The sequence below is a fragment of the Rhinolophus ferrumequinum genome, chromosome 6 (assembly GCF_004115265.2).
Source record: "Rhinolophus ferrumequinum isolate MPI-CBG mRhiFer1 chromosome 6, mRhiFer1_v1.p, whole genome shotgun sequence".
Taxonomy (NCBI): Eukaryota; Metazoa; Chordata; class Mammalia; order Chiroptera; family Rhinolophidae; genus Rhinolophus; species Rhinolophus ferrumequinum.
The window spans coordinates 83,803,140-83,827,927 of record NC_046289.1 but is presented as its reverse complement, the minus strand read 5'-3'; the positions used below and the strand labels follow the sequence as shown (position 1 = coordinate 83,827,927).

At 35.1% G+C, this 24,788-nt stretch overlaps 1 protein-coding gene and 1 long non-coding RNA gene across 31 annotated transcripts in view; one reads left to right on the top strand and one right to left on the bottom strand.

The window, feature by feature from the left end:
- The first annotated feature begins 247 nt into the window (after positions 1-247).
- RALGAPA1 (Ral GTPase activating protein catalytic subunit alpha 1) overlaps positions 248-24,788 on the top strand; it is a 202,896-nt gene continuing 178,355 nt past the window's right edge. For 21 of the 30 annotated variants that reach the window (XR_004423152.1, XM_033107302.1, XM_033107299.1 and 18 more), the window contains exon 1: positions 248-833. Coding sequence is in view for 29 of the 30 variants with exons in the window: in XM_033107302.1 (XP_032963193.1) it covers positions 728-833 (106 nt within the window). In the remaining variant the exon portion in view is untranslated. The remainder of the gene's footprint in view (positions 834-24,788) is intronic. The other 9 variants (XM_033107312.1, XM_033107308.1, XM_033107309.1 and 6 more) reach the window with 1 other exon arrangement.
- On the bottom strand, positions 11,567-17,669 carry LOC117022981 (uncharacterized). The gene is made up of 3 exons (XR_004423153.1): positions 17,607-17,669; positions 13,003-13,096; positions 11,567-11,737 (listed from the first exon to the last, which is right to left on the bottom strand). It is a non-coding gene; the product is annotated as an uncharacterized LOC117022981 (long non-coding RNA).

Genomic DNA, 24,788 nt, shown 5'->3' with positions numbered 1-24,788 from the left:
TTTTTAAACAGAAACATACGACACTATGGGAGTTTGGCTAGGAATCACTTTGTTTACAATAACACACAAAGTAATTCCCTTCCCTGACTTTCTTGGGCTCCTCCTTTGGCTGCTTACACAGGAAACCACAGGCGAGTAAGGCCACGGATGATCTCACGTTCGCATGACGTCAAGAAAGCTTGACGTCAGAAGGCGGTTGCCACGGGGACCATTCGCCACTGACGGCAGCGTCGTGAAATCCCATCACTACACTCGGTATCCCTTTCGGCTGCTGCAAGGTCTAAGCTTGCTACAGACGCTTTAACCTTAAGGGGGCCTCAGGGAGGGAGGAGTTGTGCTGCCGCTGCCGCCGAGAGCCCCACCTCCGTGGCTCCTGGTCCCGGGCCCCGGCCTGTGGCGGCGAGCGGCGGCCGCAGGAAGCGGGCGGCGGAGGCGGCGGCGGGCGACTCACCCTGGTCTCCCTTGCTTTGTGCAGGGCTGGGAGAAGGGATCCGCCATATTGGAGCCGGAGCCGAAGGCGGCTTGCAGCCGCGGCGCGAGGCGGGTGGAGGTGGCGGCCCTGGCCTGGATCTGGGAGGAGTCGGCTGCACCCGGGCCCGCAAGTCTGGGGAGTGAATGAGCCGCTCACGCTAGTCTCCTCCCCGCCCACTCCCTCCACTTTCCGCCGGTGGAACCGGGCCGGGAGGGGGCCAGAGACGGCCGTGGAGGTGGCAGCGGCAGCGGCAGGATGTTCTCCAAGAAGCCGCACGGGGATGTGAAGAAGTCTACCCAAAAGGTGCTGGACACCAAGAAGGACGCGCTGACCCGCCTCAAGCACCTGCGCATCGTCATCGGTGAGGAGCGAGGGGTGGCGGCGCTCAGAGGCCTGGGTTACCTGGCCTTCCCTCTTCTGGAGCCCCTGGGCACTCTCCCCCGGGTCCTGGCGAGGTGCGGGAGCAGAGGGCGAGGCGTCGCCTCTGCAGAGACGCGGGAGGGCGGTTAATTTGGGGAAGAGAAAAACTTGGCGGTTGCCAAACACTAACACAGAGTTATCTCATTTTGAGTTCATAGTCTGAAATCATTTTTAAACACTAGTATTCCTCTAAAAACTTGGATTTTTTTAGACTTTCGGGAGACCCAGTGTCGTGTGTAATGGTATTTATAGGATATGTTGGCCAGATGACGACCGTCATCCACACCCAACTGAAAACAAAAATAAAGTCCTCTCTTAGACAATGTAGACCTTAGTCTTTCAAGTTTCTTGGCTAATGAGGGCCAGGAGGAAGCAGTTGTACCCCTTTGGGAAGTGGGTGGTTCTCAAAAACCTTGTGGGAAAGAGCCCCGCCCTTTTGTTAATGCACCTTGTTCGTCATTACTGTCATTTAGAGAGAATTATTTTTCATTATAGGGAAAAGGTAGTTTACAGCTTCCCTTTCTTCTAGAGAACTGTATAGGATTCTGTTTTTATTCAATCAACAATTTCTTACTGTCTGTTACCCTCTACTTCTGCTTTGCTGGCAAACCAGAGAGTGCTCTGAGTTTTGGATAGTGTTAAATCTTTTGGCTACTTGGTCATTTCTTAGGCTGACAAGGGCTATAATAAGACTTATGGAATCTCTGGTCTTGTACTTGGATATTTTAGATGAAATTTGAGGTGACAAAGAAAGTGAGTTTGCCTGTGATAATACGGAGTTAAAGACAGAACTGAGATTTGAACCCAGATGTCTGAATTATAGTGCAGAGTTTATTATCTCAAGCTCTCTTCCTAATGAGTGTTTATTTTGAAAATTGATGTTTATTCAGTGATGTAAGTAAGTCCCTTATTTAAGGTGTCTGTTTTCTCAACTATATTGTTTGCACATGCCACCAGGATACCACCAATAATACCCAACATTTGTATGGTGCTTTACTGTTCTCAAAATGATTTCACAGAAATTATAATTAATCCTCACAGTAACCCAGAGGTAGAAATCATTATCTTCCTGTTTTTCACAAATGAGAATACTGAAGTTGGGGATGCTAAATGGTCACCCAGGTACAAGGAGCCAGAGCCAGAACTGGAGCCCAGGTTTCTTGTCTCCAGTTTGTTTCTTACTCTTCCTACATTTATGACAGCAAATCTTTATCACAAGTAAGTTGTATTTATTCTTGTGGAATAGTAAGAAAGCAATTAAATCCAGGTTAGTGACATAAAAAGAAACCCAGTTTTCAAGAAAATATAAATCTAAATACTGTTGGGATTATGATATTTTTATTTTTTGTTCTTCATTCTACTTCAGAGTTAACTCACTGAAGTTAACTCATTGGTTGAGAGAGTGACACAAAGAAAGTTAATGTGAATTTAGGAGAGGTATCACATATAATGGCAGTTTGAAATTGAACCCTTAATGGAATTTGACACCTATTTGGGACAAACTGTAGGTTGGGTAATGGCAGAGCTATAAAGTTGAGTTCCAAAGGAGTATTGATATTTTCTAAATTAACTGCCATAGTTCTTTAGTTATAGAGCGTTTAAGGAATGTTTCATACATGCTTCTTTGGCCTAGAAGTTTCTTCCATCTGGGAGACATGGTCTAAATTAAGAGGTCACACATGTCACATATTTTGTACGGCCTAGCTTCCTCCATTTGAAAACAAAACAATAATTAAAAAAAACAACCCTTTGCTTTTTAATTTATGGGCTTTTGGAAATTGGAGCACACACTGTGTATAAACATTTAAAATACCCTTAAGAACCTTCAAATAGAGGACATTATGCTTTCAAATTCCCTGTCCTGTGTGTGGAGTAGGTTCATAGTGCAAGATTACTACATTTCAGTAGTTTTAAAACAGTAGTTCTCAACCAGGGATAATTTTGCCTCCCCCCCGCCACCCACCCCCACTGACACTGTTTGGAGACACTTTTGTTTGTCACAACTTGGGGGAGGCGTTTGAGGCATCCAGTGGGTAGCAGGAATGCTGCTAAACATCTTACGATGTACAGGATAATCCCTCACAGCAATATGGTGATCTAGATGTCAGCAGTGCTGAGGTTTAGAAACCTTGTGAAAGTATAAGAGTAAAAGGTGGACCTTCAACTTCTATGCTTGTTTCCGATACATTAATTGAATGAAATAGTCTGAATTTTTAAATGGTTATAGTTATTTTGTTTGAAACATGGTTAATGTAGTTTTGAAGAATATGAGTGGAAAAAGTAGATTGACAAAAGTTGAAAGACATCTTAGAGGTTCACTAATTAGATACATCATTTTGCAGATGGAAAAGCCACTTCAAATCCTTTTTGGAAACAGGTGCAAGTTTAACATAAAGTAAACATATGAGGAAACTAGTTTGCAAAGTAATTGGACATTGCCGATTACACAAGATTTTATTTTTTATTTGGTTCCATCTGAACTATATTTTTAACCCTATTCACTCAGGGTATTTATAGAATTCAGTGGATCCAAATATAAGAACATATTTTAACATTCAATGTAAACTTTTTTCCTTGGCATGTATTCCTACAGTAGGACGATTCCAGCTGAATTGATAGAACTTGACTCTGAAGGATTTAGATTTAAATCTGCTGTGTTTATTGATGTTGCTATATATTTGATTTGTGGTAACTGGAAGTTGTGTTTTTTGTTGTTGTTTTTTTAAGAAATAAAGCCTTGTCTAGTTTCTGAAGTTTCTGTTATCATCTTACCCTTCCCCTCTTTTTTTTTTTTTACAACTATTAGCTTTAAGATAATACGTATTAAGTTAGCACCTGTAAAGTGGCTAATAGAATGCCTGGCATGTAGTGGATATTGACTAAATGTTAATTTTCATCTATTGCAAGATAACAGTTCAGTCTTCTTGATTTAAAAAGAAAAAAATGAGTACTTGTTTAGCTAATATATTGATTATTGTTGGATCATTCTAGTAACTATAATTGACGTACAATAAATTGCACTATTTAAAGCATATAATTGAATAATTTTTGACACACACACACACACACCCCCAACACACTTACTTTGTGAAGCCATCATGACAATCGAGGTTAGGAAACGTATCCAGACAATCAAGATGACAAGTATATCTATAACTTAGTTTTCCTTTTGCGCCTTGGTAATCCCTTACTTACACCCCTACTTGCACTAGACCCCCTGTTCCCTGGGCAATCACTGATCTGCTGTCACTCTAGATTGGTTTGCATTTTCTAGAGTTTTCTATATATAGAATTATATAGTATTTGTTTTTTTTGTTTGGTTTCTTTTATTCAGCCTTATTATTTTGAAATTCATTAATATTGTTGTGGAGGTGTGTCAATAGTACATGCTTTTATTGCTGAGTAGTATTCCATTGTTTAGATAGGCCATGATTTGATTATCCATTTACCTGTTGATGGACACTTGGGTTTTCAGTTTTGAACTATTGCAAAAACCTGCTATGAAGTGTACTTGTTGTGTAGACATAGTCTTTCTTTTCTCTTGGATAAATACTTAGAAGTGGAATGGCTATTAAAGAAACTGCCGTACTGTTTTTTTTATTTTACGTTCTTACCAGAAGAGTATGGAGAGTGCCCCTTTCTCCACAAATGAACCAACACCACTTGGTATTGCCAGTCTTAATTTCAGCCACTATAAGAATATGTAGTGGTTATAATTAGTGTTTTCCCAATGTCTAATAACATTGAGCTTCTTTTAATGTGCTTATTTGCCATTATATAATTTGTTTGATCAAGTGTCTGTTCGAATCTTTTACCTATTTTTGAAGTTGTTTTCTTACTCAGTTTTCAAAATTAATTATTTATTCTGGATAAAAGTACTTGATCAGATTCCTCCCTCCCCCTCCCTGCATCTTTGGATTGTCTCTTAATTTTTTTAATATTTTCTTTGAAGGAGTAGGATAGGATTCTTAAGTTTGATTAAGCCTATATACAAATTTTTTATTTTATGGTTTGTATACTTTTGGTGTTGTATCCAACGTCACAAAGATTTTCTTACATGCTTTCTTCTAGATTGAAGTTTTTTTTTTGCATATAGATATCCAGTTGTTGCAGCACCATTTGTTGACAAAGACTGCCGCCGTTTCACCACTGAATTGCCTTTGTACTTTTTCTAAAACTCAGTTGTTATATATGTGTGGGTCTATTTCTGGACTCTCTATTTTGTTCCTGTGATCTATTTGTCTGTGTTGGTGCCAATACCATGATGTTTTTTTATTTACTGTAACTTGATAGTAAATCTTGAAATCAGTAGTCTCTCCAACTTTGTACTTCCTTTTCAAAGGTTTTTTTCTTTTTCTTTTTTCTGGCGTGGCGGTACTATGCCACGTCCTTTACCAATATGAGTTTTATGATGAGCTTGTCAATTTCTAAAATGAAGAAGAAAATTTTCCTGCTTGGATTTTGATTGGGATTATGATGAATCTATAGGTCAAATTGGGAAAAGTTTACAACAATATTGAATTCTCTGACTCATGAACAAAGTGTGTTTCTCCACTTGTAGAGAACTTCTTTAATTTCTATAGCAGTGTTTTATAGTTTGGTTTTTTTTTTTTAATTTTATTGGGGAGGGGGAACAGGACTTTATTGGGTGAACAGTGTGTACTTCCAGGACTACTTCCAAGTCAAGTTGTTGTCCCTTCAGTCTTAGTTGTGGAGGGTGCAGCTCAGCTCCAGGTCCAGTTGCCGTTGCTAGTTGCAGGGGGCACAGCCCACCATCCCTTGCAGGACTCAAGGAGTTGAACTGGCAACCTTGTGGTTGAGAGTCCACTGGCCCATGTGGGAATCGAACTGGCAGCCTTCAGAGTTAGGAGCGCAGAGCTCCAACCGCCTGAGCCACCGGGCCGGCCCTGTTTTGTAGTTTTTAATGTGCAAGTCTTACACATCTTTTGTCACTTATCCCTAAATATTTTCCCTCACTTGATGCTCTTGAAAATGACATCTGTGTATTCATTCCAGATCGTTGCTAGTGTAAGAAAATAAAATTGATGTTTGTGTATTGAACCTTCTGTCCTGAAACCTTGCTAAACTCAGTTCTGTACATTTTTTGTATTCCATTTGGATTTTTTACGTAGATATTCTTATTGTCTGTGAATAAAGACAGTTTTACTTCTTCCTTTCCAATCTGGATGCCTTTGTGTCTTTTTCTTGCCTTTTTGAACTCACTAGAACTTCTAGAGAATAGAAGTGTGAGAGTGGACATCCTTGTCTTATTTTTGATCTTGGTAAAGCAGTGAGTTTTTTTAACTATACAATATGATATTAACTGGAGGTTTTTCGTAGATGTCTTTTATCATGTTAAGAAAGTCTCACTGCTAGATTGCTGAGAGTTTTTTTCATCAGAAATGGATGTTAGATTTGTCAAATACTTTTCTGCTATTGAGAACAGATTTTTTTCATTAATTAACATGCTGAATTATAGTCATTGATTTTCAAATATTAAATCAATTCTGCAATCCTGAGATTAAAGCTCAGTTGGTCCTGATGAATTGTCATATTTATATATTGTTGGATTTGATATGCTAAATTTTGTTTATGATTGATATATTTATGTTCATGAGGGATACTGGTCTGTACTTTGCTTGTAAATTTTTTTTTTTTTTTTTTGAGGAAGCTGTAAAACTTGATTGAGAAAATTTTAACAGTCAAGTATCCCACATAACAGTTTGCATGGTTTCACATCTTCTTTTAATGCTGTGGTTGTCTTTCCCCTGCTTTTGAAATGTAACTGTTTTCTAGTTTGGGGGGAATCTCTCACTTGACACAGCACTGTCTCTGCTCTAACCCTCAGACTTTGGCTGAGCCAGTTCCTAAAGATCAGCTTTCAGGTCAGGCCCTCTTGTAATATTTTTGGTTTGATATTACATGTTAGCCTCGTAGTATTAATTGAGAGGTGGTGCTTTCAGAGTTTCTGGAAATGGTCATGTAGAATTGGTATTATTTTTCCTTAAATGTTTGGTGTTACGGAATTCACCAGTGAAGCCATCTGGATCTGGAGTTTTCCCTGAGGGAGGGTTTTTAACGACTTTAATAGATATAGTGCTAGTCAGGTTATTTCTTCTTGAGTGAGTTTGTCTTTCAAGGAATTTTGTCATTTCATATAAGTTGTAAAATTTATATGTATAAAGTTGTCCACAAGTACTCCCTTATCCTTTTGATATCAGAATCTGTGGTATGTCACATATCATTCCTGATATTGATAATTTGTGTTTTTTTCCTGATTGGTCTGACTAGAGGCTCATCACATTTTATTGATCTCCTAAAAAAACCAGCGTGTTGCTTTATTAATTTTCTCTGTTTCTCTGTTTTGGTTTTATTGATTTCTGCTTTGATCTTTATTTCCTTTTTTCTGCTTTGTTTTAGTTTTTTTCCACAAAATCATCTTGTAAGTAATCTTGTGGGGTTTTAAACGACAAAGCTCTTTTTCAGTGTTAGTTTAATATGCTCTTTTTGCTAGTTTCTTAAAATGTAAACTGAGATTATTGATTTAAGACCCTTTTTCCTTTCTACTATAGGCATTTCCCCTATTATAAATTCCACAAATTGCAGTATTTTTTGTTTTTATTTTCAATTAGTTCCAAAATGCATTTTAACTTCCCTTTTGATTTTTTCATTGTTCCATGGGTTATTTACATTTGTGTTCTTTAGTTTCAAATAGTTGTGCATTATTCAGATATCTGTTATTGATTTCTAACTTAACTTCATTATAGTTAGAGAACATGTGTTTATGACTTGAGTTCTTTAAAATTTATTGAAATTTCATAGCCCAGAATGTTTTAACTTGATAGATATTCCATATGCACTTGAACAAAAAATGTATTGTGCTGGTGTTGGGTTGAGTGTCCTAAAAATGTCAATTAGGACAGGTTGTTTGAAAGTGTTCAAATTTTCTATATCCTTGGTGAATTTTTGTCTACTTATTTTTATCAATTATTGACTGGGGGTAGGGAGGTGGTGGTGCTGAAGTTTCTGGCTGTTATTGTGGGGTTATCTGTTTCTTTTTGCAGCCAGTTCTGTCAGATTTTATTTCATGTATTTTGAAGCTTTGTTATTAGGTTCCTAAACATTTGGGATTATTGTCTCCTGACAAAATGACTTCTTTATTATTAAGAAATGATCTCTTATCCCTGGTAGTCATTGCCCTGTAATCTACTTTGACAGTAATGTAGCTACTTCCACTTTAATTGACGAGTATTGGTAGGATATATATTTTCCTGTCTTTTTAATCTATTTGTATTTTTATAGTTAAGTGGATTTCTTGTTGACTGTGTATGATTGAGTTTTATTTTTTTATCTAATGTAGTAATCTCAACCTTTTAATTGAGATGTTTGGGTGATGTTCAGTTTTTCCTTTTTCTCCATGCTGTTATATAGTGCTACATCCCCAGAATTATTTTATGTTCAACTGGAATTTTATGTCTTTTTGACCACCTTCACCCATTTCCCCCCTCCTCGCCTCTGGCAGCCACCATTATGCTCTCTGTTTTCTATGAGTTTGGTCTTTTAGATTCAACACATAGGTGTAATCTTAATTACAGTATTTGACTTTCTCTGTCTGAGTTCACTTAGCATAATGCCCTCGAGGTCTACATATGTTGTAGCAAATAGCAGTGTTCTTTTTTATAGCTGAATAATATTCCATTGTATGTGTATGTACACATACACACACATCACATTTTCTTGATCCATTCTTTTGTTGAGGGACACTTGGGTTATTCTCATGTCTTGGATATTGTAAATGCTGCAATGAACATGGAGGTACAGTCTCTTTAAGATAGTTTCATTTCTTTCAGGTATATACGCAGAAGTAAAATTGATGGATTATGTGGTAGTTTTATTTTTAACTTTTTGAGGAACCTCCATATTGTTTTCTATAGTGGCTGTGCCAATTTACATGCTCACCAACAGTGTACAAGGGTTTCCTTTTCTTCACATCCTTGCCAACACTTGTTATTTCTTGTCTTTTTGATAATAACCATCCTAACAAGTGTGAGGTGATATCTCACTGTGGTTTTGATTTGCATTTCCCTGATGATTAGTGGTCTGGAGCACCTTCTCATGTACCTGTTGACCATCCATGTGTATTGAGAAAAATGTCTAGTTAGATCCTCTACCCATTTTTTAGTTGGATTGTTTGTTAGTTTACTATAAGGTGTGAATTCTTCACATATTTTGAGTATTAATCCCATATTAGATGTATGATTTGCAAATACTTTCTCCCATTGAGTAGGTTACCTTTTCATTTTGTTGATGATTTTCTTTGCTGTTCAGAAGCTTTTTATTTTTATGTAATCCCACTTGTTTATTTTTGCTTTTGTTGCTTTTGCTTTTGGTGTCAGATTCAAAAAATAATCACCATGACTGATGTCAAGCAGTTTGCCTTTGCCGCTTATATTTTCTTCTAGAAGTTTTATGGTTTCAAGTCTTACGTTCAAGTCTTTAATTCATTTTGGGTTAATTTTTCTTTATAGTGTAAGATAGAGATCTAGTTTTGTTCTTTTGCATTTGGCTGTCCAGTTTTTCCTCTATTATTTATTGATGAGACTATCCTCTCCCCATTGTATATTCTTGGTTCCTTTGTCATAAATCTGTTGACCATTTATGCATAGATTTATTTTTCTGTTCCATTGATATATGTGTCTTGTGTTTATGCCAATACCATACTGCTTTGATTACTATAGCTTTACAATATAGTTTGAAATCCCGGAGTGTGATACCTCTCACTTTATTCTTTCGTCTTGAGATTGCATTGGCTATTTGGAATCTTCTGTGGTTCCATACAGATTTTAGGATTGTCTGTATCTGCTTCTGTGAAAAATGCCTTTGGAATTTTTATGGGAATTTCATTGAATATATAAACTGCTTTGGTTTGTATGGACATTTTAGTAATATTCTTCCCATCCATGATTATGGAATCTTTCCATTTATTTGTGTCTTCGGTTTCTTTCATCAATGTCCTTTAATTTTCAGTGTATAGATCTTTCGCCTTTTTGGTTAAACTTATTCCTAGGTATTTTATTCTTTTTGATGTAATTGTAAATGGGCATGTTTCTTAAATTCTTTTTCTGATAGTTGTTAGTGTATGGAAATACAACTGATTTTTGAATATTGATTTTATATCCTGCAACTATACTGAATTTGTTTATTCGAACAGTTTTTTGTGTGAAGTCTTTAGGGTTTTCTCTATTACAAGATCATGTCATCTGTAAATAGTTGTCTGCAAATAGAGACTGTTTTACTTCTTCCTTTCAGATTTGGATGCCTTTTATTTCTTTTTGCCTATTTGCTCTTGCGAGAACTTCCAGTACGATGTTGAATAAAAGTGGTGAGAGTGGGCATACTTGTCTTGTTCCTGATCTCAGAGGAAAAGCTTTCAGCTTCTCACCATTTGAGTGTGATGTTATCTGTGGACTTGTCATATATGGCCTTTATTATGTTGAGGTTCATTCCTTCTACACCCAGTTTGTTGAGTTTTTATTATGAATGAGTGTTGAATTTTGTCAATGCCTTTTCTGTACCTATTGAGATGATCATATGACTTTTATCCTTCATTTTGTTAATGAGGTGAATCACATTAATTGATTTGTGAATGTTGAACCATCTTTGCACCCCTGAAGTCAATGCTTCATAGTCATGGTTATGATCCTTTTAATGTACTGTTGACTGTGGTTTGCTAATATTTTGTTGAGAAATTTTGCATCTGTATTCTTCAGGGATAATGTAATTGTCTTGTAGTGTCCTTGTTTGGTTTTGTTATCAGTAATGTTGGCCTTGTAAAATGAATTTGGAAGTGTTCCCTCCTGTTGTGTTATGTGGGAGAGTTTGGGAAGGATTGGTATGCGTTCTTTTTTAAATGTGTGGTAGATTTCACCAGTGAAGTCATCTGGTTCCGGACTTTTTTTTTTTTAACTTTTTTATTTATTTAAGTGTGTTTTTCCAGGACCCATCAGCTCCAAGTCAAGTAGTTTCAATTTAGTTGTGGAGGGTGCAGCTCACAGGGGCCCACTGGGGGATCGAACTGGCAACCTTGTTGTTAAGAGCACTGTGCTCTAACCAACTGAGCTAACTGGTGGCCCCCTGGACTTTTCTTTTTTGGGAGCTTCTTGGTTACCAATTCAATCTCCTTCCTTGTAATTTTTCTGTTTAGATTCAGACCAGTAACTAGTCATTGAGATCTGGATGATGTACACTTAATGATATTATTGATTTGGTTAAGTTTAAGTCTGTCATCTTGCTGTGTTTTGTTTGTCCTGTCTGTGCTTAGTTCCCTTCTCTCTCTCTCTGCCTTCTTTTCTATTGTTAGTTGAGTGAACTTATGATTCTTTTTAAAACTTCTTTGTTGGATTATTAGCTATAATCTTTTAGTATTGCTTTATGATTTATGGTATACATCTGTAACTTGCCGGAGTCTTCTAATAAGTGATATTATACCACTTCTTGTGTTGTGTTAAGGACTTTACAAGTGTGTACTTCCATTTCTCCCCCCAGCTTTGATACTTTTTTGTCATGAATTTACTTATACGTGTTGTAAATTCTTCGTTATATTATTTTGTTTAAACAAGCAGTTATCTTTTAAAGATTTTGAAATAATAAGACAAAGACATATATTTACCCATGTAGTACTATTTTCAGTGCTCTTCGTTCCATTGCAGATATTAATAGATACTTCCATCTATCCAGTATCATTTTGCTTCTTCTGAAGGACTTCCTTTAACCATTTCTTCTGTGATGATGATCTGGTGGTGAATTCCTCATGTTTTTGTTTTTGTAAAGTATTTTGCTTCTTTTCTGAAAGATATTTTGCTTTGTTTAGAATTCTGGGTTGATGGTTTTTTCCCTTTGTCCTTTGAAGATTTTACTCCACTGTCTTGGTGCTTGCATTGTTTCTGATAAGAAGTCTTCTATCATACTTACCTTATTCTGTACGTTTATGTCATTTTTTTCCCCCAGCTACTTTTAAGATTTTCTCTTTACTAGTTTTGAGCAACATGTGCCCAAGTTTGCCTTGGGGTTCATTGAGTTTATTAGATTTATGGGTTTATAATTTTCATAAAGTTTGGGGAAATTTTAGCCATTTTTTCCTCCACTTATTGCTCTCATCCCTTTTTGGAATTTCACTAATTAGCATATTGATAAGTATAATATTAGATTAGTATATTAGAAAATATTATTAGCATATTGGGAAATCTCGTAGCAGTAAAAGAACTGACATTCTTTTAATTTTTTTTGGATTCTTTTTTCTCTGTGTTTTCTGTTGCTAAGTTCACTAGGATTTTGCTACATGCAGTCTGCCCATCTAACTTATTTTTCACATCAGACATAATTTTTATCTAGTTCATTTTCTATGTATGTATTAGTATGTATGGAAATTATATTGTCTTCATGTTCTCTTGAACATATGAAGTACTATTAAAATAACATTGTACTACTTTTCTGCTCATTCTAGCATCTGTCAAATCTGGGTCAATTGATTATTCTCTACATCCTGGGTTGTTTTCTTCTTTGTATTCAGAGTAATCTTTGGATTTCTGATAATTGTGAATTTTACTTTCTTAACTTCTGAATATTTTTGTATCCATAATTCTTGTAAATTCTTGAACTTTTTTCTGGGATACCATTAATTGCTTAGAAATAGTTTGATCATTTTAGGTCTTGCTTTTACAGTTTATTGAGTGGATCCATCTAGGGCTATTACCTAGTATGAAGCAATACCTTCCTGAGTGTTCTACCCTAATGCCCTGTAAATTATGAGATTTTTTTTTTTTTTTTAAGCCCACCTTTTGGGAACAGGCACTGTTATTGGTCTTATGTACACATGTGGTACTGTTCCCTCAAATTTTTTCGCATAGCTTTCTCCTGTCTTGGGAATTTTCCTTACAAGGTGTTATGATTATAGTGGAAAGGGATCGCGCCTGGGTTCTCGCTGTATGCAGCTTTCTCCTCTTTCCTGCTCTCTCCTGTGAACTCTTATTACCTTGGTCTTCTTGGACTGTCATCTCATTTTCTCAACTCATGGATTCCATTGGCTCTGCCTGGATTCCCTTTCCTCTTACCTTAACCAGGAAATTCTTTAGCAAGCTGGAGCAGTCGAAGGTGCACCTCGTTTGCTTGCTGTCTGTCAGAAATGACTTTATCTGATGTCCATATCTGTTTAAAATAAACAAAAACTCTAAAAACCCTAAAACGTAAGTAACAGTTTTCAAGACACTGGATATGGATGCTGTAAGTGGTTCTCTTAAGTGAATGAGACTGAATATTGGCTTCATAGCAACTTGGCTCCCATTTTTTACTTTTTTATATTTAGAGAATAAATTTAGTATCAATTGATTAGTGAAATATATCTGATTGTCTTTATCCAATCTGGATATATTTGTCACAAAGAAAATTGTATTAATATCTTAAATCAGAAAAATAAACTCATGTTTAGTTAGGTATAAGTGGTAATTTATAAGGACATTTAATATGTTCATTAAATAAATATGTTTATATGTTAATTATATAATATGTTCGTTAAATAAATAACTTAAAGATGGTATAGATTAACTTGGAACAGGTTTGGCTGGAAATCTGAAAATGCACAGGAGTCACTGTAAACTGTAAATTGCCTGTAAAAATAAACTAACTTGGTATTTGAATATATTTTTAAGGGTTGATATGCAAAATTAGTAAGTAATCCTATACAGGTGACATTAGACCCATTTATATTCCTTAATTTGTATATGTCCTTTAACATAGTACTTAAATTTGAATCTTACTCATTTGAAGTTAGTTTGACCTCATTGAAACACTTCATGTTTGTTATTTATGAAGAAGTGATTTAGTAAGCAGAATAGCTACATAAACAATGTTACTGATTAATTTGCCTAGTAAAAAGCTGTTTCAAATATTGCAAGCAATCTTTGCATTAACGTTCTTTTTATTGAGGATTTTATTGCATATAAAGGGTTTTACGTGGCTTATAGGACTGAATAAAATGTGAAACAGAACAACTAGTGATAAAACAAACAACTGGATATCCACTACTCAAAGAGAGGAAACATTATCAGGTTCTAGAGATGAGCTGATTACAGCTGTAAAGCATTGAATTTGGTTCTTAGATTTCCTAACAGCTAAAGTGAAAAGAGAACATGTTGGGTTATAAGTTTTCAGTGTCTTAGAAAAGAAAACATGCTGCTTGCTGCTGCTGCTGCTTCTTGTGAAACACTTTTTCTTGATTCTAAATCCAATCACAATTTGTATGAGTTCATATATTATCTAATGTGTCTTTTTCTTTTAGAAGGATCATTGTGATAGAAATAGACCTTGAAGAAAACAGAAAAATAGGTGATTAGTATGTCTGTTAGATCTAGTCTTTCTAAAATCAAATGTCTACACAATCTAAATGTTTTGTTTTGTTTTTTAACTTTTGTAAATGGCATCACCATCTTCCAGGTTACCAACACTTGAAAATGAACCTTTGATCTTTGACAATGTGATAGAAAAAGACAAATGGTTGTAAGTCTGTCCCACAGATACCTCAAGCTCGAAGTATCCCAACAAAAATTTATCTTCCTCTACCACATTGTTGTCTTTAGCTTCTTGTTACCCCTCTCTGGTACTTTACATTCCTGTAATATCGAACTAGAAATCAGTTTCTGTGATGCGTATATCTTTGCTAATAACACTACTGTATCAAACTACCTTTCCATCAGTCTCACACCTGAAAGTTTCTACTCTTCCTTCCCTATTAGGTAAGTATAGGAGTTTATCCTACACTGAACACACTTATTTCTAGTAATTTGGTTATTTTATTATGATGTAATTATTTATTTGCATTTCTATATCTTCATACCTTTCTGAGGGCATAGGTGTCTTTTTATCTTCCTGTCCCTAGAGTCATCACAGTGCCTGGCATATAATAGATACTCACTAAATATTATGTAGTTCATGAATGAATGTAGTAAGTATGAGGAGAGCAAAGTTGCTCTTTTGTGAGTAGCTTCCTTTCAATTGACAATGGTAGGAAAAAATAAAGTCATCATTCTCATTAGAAAGAGACCGTGGGTTGTCTAGTACCTGGGCAAAAAAAAAGCTTCAGAATATAAAGTCTTTTATGTAAAATATAAAAACAATGAAAATCAATTAGCAGGATGTTAACTGAAAAATGTTTATGGCATTATGGCAGAGATTATTAGATAGTTTCCCACATTATTGAAAGCAGTCTTCATGACCCTTATATAACATCTAATTATTAGAGAGTTTATGTCTGACGAGTCTAACAACATGTAAAGTGTACCTCTCCCCCCACTCCACTCCCCAGTTAACAGTAAACTGACCTGGGGTAGACATAGGGGAGAAGGTGATGTGAAGGCAGAACAGAACACCAGGTTTGCGGCTCCCATTTGTCACAGCAACTAAGGAAACTAATACCAATCTCTAATACAGACTTGGCTTTTTGTTCTTTCATATGAATTTCAGAATCAGCTTGTTAATAAATTCAATGATAATATTGTTAGAATTTTTTTTGCTTTGAATCTGTAGATTTAATTTAGAAGACATTGACATCTGTAGACGCTATTCTTTCTATCCCTTGGAGTCTTCATTTATTCATTTAGGCTTTTCTTAATGTTTATAAATAAAAATTTCATATTTTTCTCTAAGAAAGATCTGCACAGCTTTGTTTGTATAGGTAAGAACAGTTACATTGAAAAAAATGTTAAATTTAAAAAGGATGACTTCTCTTTGCTACAGAAGGAGCTCATGTGACCATTAAATGGTGATTTAAATAAAGGTCAAGAAGAAAGAATGCTCGTCTGGATAAAAACATATATAAAATAACTGTTTCTTATAATAGAATAAATTCTAAATAGTTTTAATTCTTCAGTGTGAATTGGAAGGAAAAAATAAGCAGATATATTTTAAATATTGGGATAAGGAAGATCACTCTTAGAACTTACACTGAAGTTAAAAATTGTTATGAAAATGATGGATAAACTTGCCTATATAAAGCATTTTTAAATTTCTGATAGTGCAGCTCATTATTAACAATCAAAAGACGATTAGCAAACCAAGAAACATTTGTAACGTTTAAAAGAGTTAATTTCCTTAATTTATGGACTGGTAAAATTTACAAAATTTGGAAAAGATTGTAAAGTATGTTTGAAGACATAGAAACAGGCTCATCCATTGCCTGTGGAATGTAAATTAGAAGGCAGTTTCACTGTTAAGTGTCAAAGTTTTAAATGTATATATATATTCTTTGAAACCACCATTCCCATTTCTTAGTATTTATTCTAAGGACGTAAGTGGATAAGTGTAATATCAGTGCAGTGTTTAGACTAATGAAAAATTAGAACCAATTTAAATACTCATTTGGGAATTTATTTCAGAATTTAAGTATATTTTTAAACTATATAAGACTATGTATCTATGACTATACTATATATTTTACTATAAGACCGGGTCTTATATAGTATAATAGATAATGCAATATAATATAATATAATACCCGGTCTTACCTTACTATAAGATCCAGTATACCATACTATAATATATAATACAATAGCGGGTCTTAGATTAATTTTTGCTCCAAAAGACGCATTAGAGCTGATTGACCAGCTAGGTCTTATTTTCGGGGAAACATGGGAGCTTTTAAGTAGGAACATATAGTGGAGAAAGAGTATCTAGGTTCTGATCTCAGCTATGTTATTTAACACTTTTATAGATATCTTACCTGTCTATAAAATCAAAGTAATAATGCTTTAGATGTTGGAAGATTACATGAAAAAATGCATTTGAAGCACAGAATTTATGGAAGAAAGCACAGAATTTATGGAAGAATTTAAAACATTATTTTAATTTTAATTGGAACCTTAATGGTGATAAAATTGAATCAGAGATATGACCTATTCAAAATCAAGTAAAAATTTATTCTTAAGAAATAAATTGAGTACAAATCCCTGACTGATTTTCTTCACGATGGTCTAGATTCTGTACTTTTATTCTCAGTCTTTATTTTTTAAAAAATGTGTAAATTGGAGGGAAAATAATTTAAAAGTTATATTTTGGGAAAACAAAGGAGAATTAAATGAAAGGAAATAATATTTGTTGTTGGTATTTTATTTCAAGTAAACACAAGGAAATCCTTAAATTGTATCACTTAGCAACATTACTCTTTCCTTCCCCACCCAAAACTAAAGTAAAATAGCTGGTGAAGAGAGTTCCCAGACCCGGTTTCTGTGTGTGTGTGTGTGTGTGTGTGTGTGTCTGTCTGTCTGTCTCTCTCTCTCTCTCTCTCTCTCTCTCTCTCTCTCTCTCTCTCTCTAGGTATAAGCTTCCCCAAACCAACAAGCAATTTTTGGACACCAGTAGGGTGTCTGACAACAATTCTGACGCTGTACCCGGAGGTAGAATCAGATTCCACAGATAAAGGGCTCAGTCCACAAGAGGCCCTCCACTTCAGAGTCCAGTTGCAAGCTCAGGTTGTTTGTTACCTGTGCTTCTGACTGGCCTGCTACAAATGGGAGGTTCCAACGACCATCCCCTTTTGGGTTTTATTAATTTTCTAGAATGGCTCACAGAAGTCAGGGAAACCTGTTTACTCACCAGATTACCCATTTATTACAAAGGATATTCAAGGATATGAATCAACAGTGAACGAAGGAGCTTCTGTACTCACGAAGCGTGGGGCTTGACACGGTGGCATGTTGGAAGCGTTCTGGTTTCCCAGTATGGAAGTTCTCCAGAAAAAGGGCAGAGAAACTTTCCTCTTGGTTTTTATGGAGGCTTCATTATGTAATCATGATTGACTAAATCACTGGCTACTGGTGATTAAACTCAGTCTCCAGCCCCTCCCCCTTTCCTGGAGGTCGGGGTAAGACTGAAAGTTCTGATCCTCTAGTCAGGTGGTTGGCTGCATTGGCAGCCAGCCCCATCCTTAGGTGCTTTCCAAAAGTCATTTCATTAACATAACAGAAGGCCTTTATCACTTTCAACACTTAGGAAATTCCCAGGGTTTTTGGAGCTCTGTGCCAGAAATGGGGACAAAAGACCAAATATATACTTACAAATCGCGTTGGTCAAGCATGAATCAATCAGGCTTCACTAGAATTAATTGACAGAGTTTTTATTTGAGGGCCTTAAGGTTTGCAAATCATGAAACACTACCAGATAACACCCAGAGTGTTCTGAAGTAAAAAGTTGGGAGTTATTATAGTAAAAAATACATTCTGGAGAAGAATCAGTCCTGCATTCTTAGCCTCTGGATTGGTCTGAGCTGGTAATCTTCCAGATGACCAGTAGTCTTGGTAATGGATGTCAGGTGGTCTAGACACGTGAGCATTCTTTCCTAAGTTCTTTACTTGAACGTTCTTTACTAAGTTCTTCAGAGGGTTACGTATTGTAGTTATATATATTTCCAGGCGTTGATGCACAACTGAAAAGTTCGAAGGTTTAAGTCCTCAGGCTAAAGTAAAATAAAATCTCTTACTCATGTTTCAGCCCATTCTAACTTAAAGTAATTTTGTTAGCTTGGCTATGGTGAATCTATTTTGTTTCTTCACTCATTCCTCAAACACAATATCACAGCTACTAAGTGTTGTGTTTATGTTACCAAAAATTTGTTGTTATTGTCTGAATTCTTTTAAATCAGTAGTTTCAAGATTCCCAGTCATCTTTCCTTTTCTATCAGTTGTCCTTAGGGCCATCTAGAGGCGAGATGTTTATTACTATAAGCCGTTTCTTATAAACATGTCATTTCTTCTAAAATGTCGTTAAGAAAAATAATTATTCATCTGTGCTTCCATTTCTTTAAAAATCTGAAAATGATGGATCTAAGCAATCATTTGAATAATAACTATATAGAGTGCTTTGCTGGGTTTTGGGCAATTGCAAAGGAGTAAAGGAGTTGATGGAATAATTAAAGAATCATGTCAGATATGAAAGATGTTATTATTAGGTTGGTGCAAAAATAATTGCGGTTTTTGCAATTATTTTTAACCTTTTAACCGCAATTACTTTTGCACCAACCTAATAATATAAGAGAAGGATTGGATCTAAAGGAGGGGTTTGGAGAAAGGTTCATGGGGCAGGAGCATTTGGGCTGTACCTAGAAAGGTGATTAGAATTTCAGTAAATAGAAGTAAAAGAAGAGCAGTTTGGGTGAAGGTAATGGTAAGAGCATAGATATGAATGCAGGAAAGTGGAAGGCAATGGTCTAACGAGCTTTAAAAAAATAAGTATGTAAGGCCTTACCCTAGAAATGATGATTTAATGGCAAGGTGAATAGAAAGGAATGAGTGATGAAAGGACATACTGTGGGGAGATGATTTATGAGATTTGGTAACCAGGTTTTAATGAGGATTTAGGGAAGTACAGATTATGTAACTTCTCTGGCTGCATCATTCTGTTGCCGGAAAACGGGTTCTTGGTGTCATCACAGGAAAGAATTGAAGGACGCACCAAATAAACCAAGCAAGGGGTGAATTTATTAAAAGAAATAGGTAGTACCCTCCCAAGGTGGTGGGAGCGAGCAGGCCTGGAGAAGAGCAACTGCACCCAAGAACAAAGGGACTTAGGAATTTGTTATCCTCAAAATGAGGGTGCAAAATATTTGAAATGTAGGGGTGCCGCATTATAGGCGTTCCTAGGCAGGTCCCCACTGACCACTCCTGTCTGGAGGAGGCATTCTCTTGTTCTTACTTGGCTCTAGTCAGAACTGTCATGGCGATACAGGGGTGGAGATTTTCCCTGCTGGTAATGCTGATAAAATAATGTTATAATTAGCTAAAGTTCGCCTTGAGGGGCAAGATGGTGTCCTGGATCTGTTTGTTCTCAGCCACCAAAATCTAGTTCTTTTCTTAGGAATGACCTCACCTCCTCTTCCCTCCCCCCTCTTTCCCCATGGCTCTATTTTTTCTGCATACAGTAACAATTCTACTTTTTGAAATCCTGGTTTTATTGGTGAATTTATAGCAGGAACAGATTATTCACTTCTAGTACCTGCATCAAGGCTACTCAGCCTATACACCGAAACTTTGCATCATTCCTTCCCAGTCAGTGTTACGGTTATTCAAAGTGTAGTCTGCTGACTGGTACTAGTTTACCAACTTTTTATTACACATCTGTAACATGTTTAAGTATAGAAATTGTAGTGTTGAGGAGCTCATCTCAGTTTGACAATGCTGTGACGACATCCAAGCATTGATTAGTGGACTTGTCTTATTCAGTAGGGTATAGACCAGTCTGTATGCTTTTCAGTTTATTTTCTAGTATTTCATTTATTGTAAAGCATTGATTTATGATGAATTGGAATTTTATGATGAATGAACTGGTCCTTCATTGGTAGTTTGAGAAGCATGTTCTGTACGGTGTGTTTAGAATTAACTTCTTCCATTCTAACTCATTCTGCTTTTATTCTCTATTGTTTTAACATATTTTCTTTTTCCACTTTTTGACTATTATGAATAATGTTGTTATGAACATTTGTGTGGCCACATTTTACTGTTTTAGGAGTTGAATTGCTGCGTCATACGATAATTCTATATTTAACTTTTGGAGGAACTGCCAGACTTTTTCCAAAGCAACTATATCATTTATATTCCACTGGCAATGTACGAAGACTGAAATTTCCCCACATGCTTGTTGACACTTGTTATTGTCCATCTTTCTGAGGATAGCCATTGTAGTGAGTAGGAAGTAATAGCTCATTGTAGTTGTGATTGGCATTTCCCTTATGGCTAATTATAGTGAGCATCGTTCCATGTGTTTATTGACCATTTGTTTATCTTTTTGGGATATATCTATTCAAATCCTTTGCCTATATTTAATTGGGTTATATTTCTTTTTATAATTGAGTTCTAAGAATTCTTTACATATTCTGAATACTAGTTCCTTGTCAGATATACAATTTTCTGATAATTTTTTCCCATTCTGTAGATTGTCTTATTTTCTTTATAGTGTCATTTGAAGCCAAAACGTGTCAAGTTTTGATGAAGTGCAGTTTGTTTCATTTGTTGCTTTTACTTTTGATGTCATATCTAAGACACAACTTATTAGTTCAAGATCGTGTTTTCTTATAAGAGTTATATAAATTTATCTTTTATATATAGGCCTTTGGTCCATTTTGAGTTAATTTTTGTGTATGATATAAGGCAGTGGTCCCACTTCACTCTTTTGCTCATGGATATCCAGTTGTCCCAGCACCATTTGTTGAAAAGACTATTTTTTTCTCCATTGAGTTGTCTTAATATCCTCGTTGAAAATCATTTTATTATCAGTGTAAGTTTATTTCTGGACTCTAATTAAGTTATATTCCATTCATCTATGTGTCTATCCTTATGCCACCACCACATTGTCTTGATAACTGGAACTTTGCAGTAAGTTTAGAAATTGGAAAGCCTTAGTTCTCCAGCTTTTTTTTTTGATTGAGGTATAATTGAAATACAATCTTATATTAGTTTGAGGCATACAACATAATGATACAGTATTTGTATATATTGTGAAATAATCATCACAATCTAGTTGACATGTCATATACATAATTACATTTTTTTTTGTGGTGAGAACTTTTAAGATCTACAGTATTAACTGTTATCCTCATGCTGTGCATTCATTATATCCCCATGACTTATTTTATAACTGAAAGTATGCCTTTTGATGCTCGTTTCAAGATTGTTCTGATTATTCTGGATCCCTTGCATTTTCCTGTGAATTTTAGGATTAGCTTGTCAATTTCCACAAAAAGCCACATGGGATTTTGATAGAGGTTGCACTGATTCTTGAGACATATTTGGTAGAATATTGCTATCTAACAATATTATATCTTCCTATCCATGAACACAGAATGTCTTTCAGTTTATTTAGGTCTTCTGTCATTTCTTTCACTGATGTTTTATAGTTTTCATTGTACAGATCCTACATTTCTTTTGTTCTATTTATTCCCAGTATTTTATTCTTTTCATACTGTTGTAAATGGAATTGTTTTCTTAACTTCACTTTCTGATTATTCATTGCTAGTGGATAGAAATACATCTTGTATTCTGCAGCCTAGCTGAACTTGTTTATTAGTTCTTATAGACTTCTTTGGTGTGGATTTTTTATATACAAGATCATGTCACTTCTGAATAGAGATGTAATGCTTATTTATTTATTTATTTATTTTTACAATCTGTATGGCTTTTATTTCTTTTTCATGCCTAATATCTTGGGCTAGAACTTCTTGTATAGTATTGAATAAAAGTGGCAAAGGGCAATATCCTTGTCTTGTTCATGTTTTTAGAGGTAAAGATTTCAGTCTTTTACTAGTCAATGTGAAGTAGGTTTTTCATAGATGCCTTTTATCAGATTGAGGAAATTACTTTGTTCCTAACTTTTTGAGTATCTTAATCATGAAAGGACCTTGGATTTTGTCAAGCGCTTTTTCTGTGTCTCTTGACAATATGATGTGGGTTTTTACCTTTATAGTGATATAGTATATTGCATTGATTGATTTTACTTTATATGTATCGATTTGTATGAGGCTTAAAAATAATTACTTTAAGATCTTGATCACTTTATTAGTTTTCTTATGTTCTGTTCTTTTAGTTCTAAGAATTATTATCTTGCTATCCTGATTATAATCATATCTCAGGAGCTTCTGTGCAGTTAATTTGAAACATCAGTTTGATAAAGAGATAAGCTACATATCTTAAACTATTTTGCTTGCTTTGAAATTTCAGTAGGTTTTTAGTGTGGTTTCCAGCAGGACTTTTGTTATTTGTATTTTCTTGCTTTTCATATTGAGGGATTAATGAATACTACATATTTGAAAGATAAAATCAAACCAGCACCTTAAGCATTTATACAGGAGAAGAGTCCGTAGCTTTTATTTTGATGAATTAAAACAGGACAGTTACCAATAGGAAAATTGCATACCCATACATTTAGGTTTACCCATATAGTTACCAGTTTCTTTACTCATCTTTGCCCCTTGTTTCTTGCTCTCCTATGTGAGTTTCTCTTCTTTCAGAAATACACCGTTTGTAGTTCTTTGAGTGAGGGTTGTTGAATGCTAAACTATAAGTATGTTAGAAAATGCCTTGTGTTCATTTTCATATTTGTAGTATTGAACAGTTGTTTAGCTAAGTATAGAATTTTAGGTTGATGATTATTTTCCCTTAGTTCTTTCAATATAAAATTGCGTTGTCCTCCTGCCTCTTTGGGCTGATGAGAAGCCTGTTAGTAATTTTGGTATTTGTATGTAGGTAATTTTTGCTTGTTTTAATATTTCCAATTTGTTTTTGATGTTAGGATATGTCCATGTGTGGATTTGTGTTCATCCTGCTTTGGACTCAATATGCTTTTTCAGTCTGAAGATTTATTACATATTTCACCAATTTTAGATAGTTCTCAGACATTATTTCTTTGAATATTGCTTACATTTTCCTTTGTTCCTGAAACATCTCAGGTAGTCTGTTATGTTTGTCTCTACAATTTTCGTCTTGTTATTCCCGTGTCCCATTCTGAGTACTAGCTTCAATTTTGTCTTCCAACTTACTATTTCTCTGTTTCCTCTCTTTGTCCTTTCTTCTCTTCCTCCCTTTTCTCAATTTCTTCTTCTTTTCCCATGTACCCCCCTTTTTAAAAATCAAAGATGTATTTATAATTTATCCAGCCTATTTGTGTGTTTCTACCCCCTCCTTCCTCTTTCTTCTCTTTTTCTCCTCTTTTCCTTCTATATTTCTCTTCCCCTTTTCTTCTAATTTGTGCTTGACTCTGTATTATTATTTATACTTTATACTCCATTTCTGTATTTCTTTTCTCTTACTTTCCCCTGCTCTCATCCTTACTTCCTTCTCATTCTCCCTTTCTTCATGTTTTTTCTCTAATCCTTCTCCCCTTTCTCCATCCCACATTCTTACCATTCTTTCCCCTGGGCTTCCTCTTCCTCCATCGAACTTCCTCCTTTTCTGCTTTTCTCTCTTCTTATTACTTCCTTCTCCCCCCCTTTTTATGACCTTGTATTATTTATTTTTATCCAGTATTTCTGTGTGTTTGCAATAAGAGTGTATTTTGTGTTAGGACAGTCCACCGTGTTATTGGCTCCATGCTCATTATTGATTATTATAAGGCAATAATTTGCAATGTTTGGTGTATTATTGGAAGCAGTAATACATGTCACAGATTGGGGTATTATGATGCCATCATTTGAGCAAAAGTTCTAAATGGGGACTTTTTTTGGCTTAATAGATGAGGAAGAAGAATGATGTCACTGAACATTTGTTGAATTTGGATTATGTGATGTTTTATCACGAAATATTTTATATCTGAAATTTAAAGTCAGGAAAACTGGCTTCTGAACTTTAAATTTTTAATTATATATTTGTTGTCAATGCTAAAATGTCTTAAAAATATGTAGTAGAAAATACATGTATTACAGTTAGCTTTTTAAAACTTATTCATAAAAAGACCCTAAAGAGATAGCTGAAATTTTATTTGTGGAAACTAAATGAAGTCTAGAACTATTTTGCTACTTAAAGTTAGTATTCCCAAATGTCTACAAAGCATTCCTAAACCTGAGTCAGTTTTTTAATTCTCAGAAGCCTGAACCTGAATTTGTGGTTGAAATATTTATTTGATTTCTTTAAGGAAATAACTTTATGAGCAGTGCAAATCAAGCAAGTATTTCTGAAAATAGGAGGAAATTTTTAACCCTTAAACTTTATTTTTAAGTGCTAACCATGAGTTTTGCATTATGCAAAGCATTCTCCTTAGATGAAAAATTTGAAAGATAAAAGAAGCTAAAACATGCTTTCTGCTCCCAAAGAGCAACCAGTATCCTCAAAAGAATAATACTAGCCAATGTGACATAATTAGGAATCAT